The sequence below is a fragment of the Sprattus sprattus genome (assembly GCF_963457725.1).
Source record: "Sprattus sprattus genome assembly, chromosome: 12".
Lineage (NCBI taxonomy): Eukaryota > Metazoa > Chordata > Actinopteri > Clupeiformes > Clupeidae > Sprattus > Sprattus sprattus.
In genome coordinates, this window is record NC_137910.1 from 4,049,270 (window position 1) to 4,055,590 (window position 6,321).

Below are 6,321 nucleotides of genomic sequence, written 5' to 3' on the forward strand. Positions count from 1 at the left end.
TTTCGATCGGTCTCACTCTCTGTTTTTCTTCCCTGCTCTGCCTTGTCTGTCTGTCTGTCTGTCTGTCTGTCTGTCTGTCTGTCTGTCTGTCTGTCTATCTGTCTGTCTGTCTGTCTGTCTATCTGCTACTTGCCTTGTCTGACAGTATCACAGCATGATCATGTACAACAGACTGGCATGAGAGTCCCACTCTGACAGATATGACTGTATGAAAGTCACCTGGGATGTGGGGTCACCTCATAACAATAGCCTCTGTAAAAAAAAAACACATTCCCAGGTCTAAGTGTTAAAAATAGTGGATAATGACTTTGGAGACCATCTGAGAAAAAACACATCCATACCACACAGTTATTAGATCATAATGCGTTATACATGTACTAGATGGTAAAGGTGAGGACGTCATTATTACCCGGCTCACTAACATGCAGTGTCCTGCTTTCGCCACTGGAGGGAGACATAGCATCACAACAGAATCGTTGACACTTCCCTCACCAGTGGCCTCTGTTTGTGTGCACCCTATGAGATCTCTGGGTCTGTTAATGCTCCGCTGCCCTCATTTCTCAGCGGTCACATAAAACATTGGCCATGGAGCACAAAACACACATGAACGTCTGGTTCACTGACGCTGATAATTAATTATGTTATTCAGGGATCCTTTACCTCCAACTATTCAAGAACTGTTCCAACTATTTATAGGAACTCTTAAGAACATGATGCACGCACGCACGCACGCACGCGCCCACACACAAACACACACACACACACACACACACACACACACACACACACACACACACAGCTTTGTGATAACTAATTTTGTTATGTTTTTTTTTTCAATCCACAAACGCACACTTTCAAAAAATCAAATTCAAATGGGCCCCAACATGAGCATAAAGATGTACAATGGACATTAAGAGACTCAAAATAATACTTGCTCGTCTTTTTCCTCACGCCAGGTTTGAGTTCTGCGGAGACCAGACGCAGCTTGAGGACGTTCTTCAGACCCTATCACCATGTGCAGCTCAGTGACAGATCACAGATCAATAAAAATGTCACACGCACTTGTTATCTGTGTTTGCTTATTTATGGCGCGCGCGCGCGCAGACATAGGCCTACACACCCAATTCTCTCTCGTACCTTCTCTAAGATGCTTTTTCTGTCTTTGCAATTTCTCTCTTGCGCACTTGCTATCGTTCTGTCTCTCTATCGTCGTGTGCCATTTTCACATATTCCTGGGTAAGTTATATTTCTCTACAAAGTCGGCTACTTCATAATTTTCATGCAAACCGCGAAGTTCGATCATGAAGGGCCTTCCAGAACAAGTGAAATCCCAGAGACCCACTCCCCCGCTGCCGAACAAAGGCCACCTCGCCTCTCGCTCCTCTGCTTTGGCAGTCACAAGCTAATCATCGCTCTCATTTATGTTGACGGAGCGAGTGTTTTCGCGTCGTTACAAAATCACAAATTGCCGCTAAATTATATGTTAAGATGCCCCCCGTCTTTTCTTTCGCTGACATCCAAAATCCAACCTAGCCAAAATTCTGCCCTGATGTGTCACATATATGTGTAATTTCAATGGGAGCTCTCGTGCGCGCCCGTGCTCTCATTAATCTGTCCGCGTGCCTTTCATTGCCTTCACCAGCGCTGATTGCGTGTCATTGTTTTGGATTCATTTATTGGAATACTCACCCTGTAATCAATGTCACATAAATATTGCGGAAAGAATAGGCGAGCTGCCATTTTCATCAGGATGCTAACAAAGTGCGTTTAGTGTTCACGCTGACTTAAGTTTCCCCATCTCCTCCATCAGATCCACACAATGGAGATCAGACAAGTCACGCAGTCTCTGGCGCACAGCCGAACTACATTAGAGCATTAAACACAGAATTAAGTAGTGCATGCATTTTAGTGTGTGTCGGTGGGTGAACGCGTGCGCACATACATACATTAGCGTAGACTTCATTTTCTCACATGCGTCTCTTTCTCTCCCTCTCTCTCTAACACACACACACACACACACACACACACACACACACACACACACACACACACACACACACAAGTCCATTCAGTACGACGGTTAATGACAAAATAGCTCGCTAATTCCTGTAATTACAGTGAGATTGTCTGAGGGAATTTGCGAATGACAGCGTCTCATTTTGATCAGAATGCCATAGCCTGGAGGCTGGCTTTTGCTGTACTGGGTAGACAGGTCAAAGCATTAGCGTTGGAGTGGCACCACAAGCCAGACGTTTAAGATGGCACACAAAAGTGAGGTGAGATAAGACGTGAAAGCGAGCAAGTTAGATGGAAAAGTTTCCCGGTGGACAATAGGGAGCCTCTCGCCTTTTTACTCACTTTGCCCTCAAGGAGGCTATCCTGGGTGCCGCTATATAATTAAATGTCTCGCTCAAAAGGAGCGGTAGAATGATGTGAAAGGAAGAGATGGAAATGTCCTTAATGCTTGGTCTTTGCCATTTCATGAGCTTGAGCCTAAAGCAGAGTAGGCCAACAAATGGTCTTCGGTTAGGACTACATTATTGTGATGAATTTACGATCTAACTAACTAACAAAGCATTCATTATCCATTCAGTGTTTCCAAGAGAACCATAACAAAGCTGTTGCGTCATGCAATTTCTCAAAGCCATGTTCTATACGGGCTAATCAGTGTTAAATGCGATGGGTTAACAACACTAATGTTATGAACCACACTTTCAGATGGTAGGCCTCTGTCTGAGGTGTATGCGTGTGGTCATGTGGTTTGATTCTACTCGACCAGTTGTTTTGGGTCCATCCAGCCGGCAACACATGCATGCTGTAAAATGTCTAATTCACCTGACATCCACTCATGCGCTTGAAATCGCCGTGGTAACTCGTCCGGTATTGTTCTGTTCATCATGATCTGAAAGTTCCCATTGGCCCTCCTACTTCACGGCACACACACATCTCTGCGAGAGGTAAAAAATGAAACAGTAAACCTGCACTGCGCGGGGTTGAGTGTCTCTTCGTGGGCACTTGTGTTAAAATAACACACACGCCCGCTATGATTGATTCACAAGTGGTTGCGTTTAGTTTCATATTCACATTGTTGGATCATAAACGAGTGTACTTGAGGTTTGGCGGTAATTAAGGGTCTGGATGGTAAGGTAAAGCTGTGCTAGTGTTACTACTGCGGGCTTCCCGTTGAAAAGCCTACAAAGCAGTTCGCTCCGGTTGTGGTAGCCTTTAAGTGCTAAAATTAGTTTTGCTGATCCACCTCCTCATTTGCATTTGGTCTCACCGATTGTTGACCCCGATACTGCCAAAAATTAACTCACGTCCATTTACGCCGAAAACCATAATGGCATATTTTTTTTTTTGCCGTTGGCTACTATTGCAATTAGGCATGTGATATTTGATCACCACTGAAAGTCTGCAGACTGGCCTACCGAGATTAGAGATAGTAGGATACCGATAACACTGGTCCTAAGTTGGTTCCAACCAGGCCATCATATCACAGAATGCTTGGTGTAAATGGCATTTTCAAATAAGCCTTTACTGGTTTTACCAAGTCTAGTGGTCAGACCAACAGCCCCACACCATATACAGCGAAGCGAACTAGAAAACAGATTGGTGGGGTTTGGTGGACCATTAGAATTGCCATGCCCCAAGGCAAGAAAGATTAACTCTGTGTCCTTATTTTTTCAGTTCAGCTATTCATTGTCGCAATAGAGGTATTAGGCTAGATCAAAACCAGATGACTCTCATAGTTTTAAAGCAAACGACAGTACATTCATGAAGGAGGGAGGTGCATCAATACTTGCGCCTGAATACAAATCTACGAGGAAAACGAATTCCCTAAATTGCCACTAGATGGCAGTGGCGCTTCTTAAACATCACGGCCTACTCGTTGTATTTGTTGCCTCCCCGGAATTATACACACGCTATTGGGATTCCACGTATACACTAACATTGCACATCAAGTTAGGTTTAGCTATATTCCACATTGTGACTGTAATAACATAAGAGAAACTCACTTTAAGGCTTAACAAGTGAGTTCAGTAAGTGGTTGAAATTGCGTTTGTCATCCTTGATCAGACAAAGAGGCAGGGAAAACCAGGTGGTCATTAAGTTTAAGCAGGTCCAGAGTTGGACTGACTGCATGGCCCGTGGACACATACAGAGATGTCTAACCTGCAGAGCATCACAGAGCCATATCCTTCATGTTGGGACGCTCGGTGCTGTATACTCAGTGGCGGTTCTGCATGGAATTACGCCCCGGGCGATATCCCCTCCGAGCGCCCCCCCCCCCCCCCCCCCCCCGAAAAAAAAATCTTACTTTTTCCAATTATAACAATATAAGTGAAAGAAAAAATGAAATGTATCAATTTGCACAAATCCTTCAATAGAACATTTGAATAACACACTTAAGAGAATTATTGCACACATAATTTACATTAATGTTAGCTAACCAGCCATCTGCAAGTTATGTTGTGCAAGTGCAACGCTTGCTAGTCTAGTGGTGTCAAAAGGAAATCTATGGTCTAACCAGCTAGCTATCGACCTGTTAATTATTAAGATTATACTAGTACTCTGTATGCTTTTCAATTGCACAACTCTTTCAATAGAGCATTTAAATAACACACTTTAGATAATCAACACATCATGTGCATTAATGTTAGCTAACACCAGCTCTTTGCAAGTTATGTTGTGCAAGCACTCAACATGCATTATAGTTAGTTGAGTTAGCTAATAGTGGCTAATGGGATTTCGCTAACGCTTGCTAGTCTAGTGGTGTCAAAAGGAAATCTGTGGTCTAACCAGCTAGCTATCGACCTGCTAATTATTAAGATTATACTAGTACTCTGTATGCTGTTACATTATGTTAGTTGTGGCTAGCGGGATTAGCCTAGTGTCAGATGAATGAACATGTTCATACCCTATGGTCAAATCAGCTAGCTAACGCTAGCTAGCAAACAACTCAGTTGGTGCTCAACATTAGCTGGTTGCCTTACAGTAATAGGATTGGTTAGGCTACACTTGAGAAAATAAAACACATTTTTACCTTGTCCACTCGAGCATCCTTCAATAGCTTTATCGATAATGTAATAGACTACTCTGTTAAAGATGTATTACATTTCCCTCGGGATGAATAAAATATCTATCTGACTATCTATCTATACTCTGCTCACTATTACCTTCACCAGTTGGATAAATTGATGCAGTTAGTGGTCTCCTTCCACCAATTAACCTTGCCATTGGTGACCACATAATCGTTCTGTATTACCTATTTTTATAAGCCATTTCACACAATTCAGAAAAACAAAAAGTATAGGGTAATTATAATGTTTATTGGGAGACCCAGAGCTGAACTGCCCGCCGCCCCCTCTCTCTTTCCCCCTTTCACCCAGGATTGCGCTGCACCTTCTTAGCGAGCAGGTGCGCCTGCAGCTGCAGGGGGCGCCAATTTGCCAATTCCTCACGCAGTGATATGATATATAGAAATAGAAAAGCGCTTCGCGGCCCAGATTATTATTACTATTTTTTAAGTGCTCGTGCCGCCCCTCACGTGTCATGAAAAAGTGCCGCCCCGGGCGGCTGCCCGGGTCGCCCGTGCCTAAAACCGCCACTGTGTATACTGATCTTATTCTCTACACCAGATCCTCAGGGCAGAGCGGTCCCTTCACCCTGAGCAGCTATCTATTGGTAGCACCTCTGAAGCAGGGTTTCTGGAGACGTGTGTGGGTGGGGTCACCAGATGGGTCCACTTCTCTCCTGGACATCGTAGAGCTTGTGTCTGTGCTACAAGAATACAACCAGAGAATGATTGGGCTGCTGCATCAAGAAAGTCTTTCTAGTATCGACCACAATATGTCAAATATGTTCTCGCCTACTGTGTGTCACAGGTCATTATCATTATTTTAAAGCATCTGCCAAATGCATAATAACGTTAACATAAATAATATGTGTTTTATGGACACTATTTAACAAGTACCAAAGCTAACAGAAATCTATGTCTATCAGCAAACCAGTAACTGCATGCAGAGGTCGAGGCCAGTCTTTTGTGAATACCCAGACGTGCTATCTGATGGTGCCAAGCATGCCAGCTGGGTTTGGGGCACTGATATCGGAGTGCCAATCTGTGTGCCATTCTGGAGACTCGGTACATGAGAAAGACTCAGGCTGTTGTCCATGACCTTCACCCAAGCCACACAGTGATCGCTGCTCACATATCCATTAAGAAGTGGATGCATGTGACCTTCAGAAAAAATATTTAATTACATAGGTTAAGTGGCCACTCGAGATACAGTCATTTTGAACACAGGACCTCCATACATCAAT

At 43.7% G+C, this 6,321-nt stretch overlaps 1 protein-coding gene across 1 annotated transcript in view; it reads left to right on the plus strand.

Annotated features, from left to right (window-relative positions):
• The window catches only part of LOC308373370 (inactive pancreatic lipase-related protein 1-like), a gene marked incomplete at both ends in the record, with an annotated part of 15,339 nt that extends 14,310 nt beyond the window's left edge, over positions 1-1,029 (plus strand). The window contains one exon of the mRNA XM_080848852.1: positions 957-1,029. Within this exon, the coding sequence (XP_080704978.1) occupies positions 957-1,029 (73 nt within the window). The remainder of the gene's footprint in view (positions 1-956) is intronic.
• Between the last annotated feature and the right edge of the window lie 5,292 nt (positions 1,030-6,321).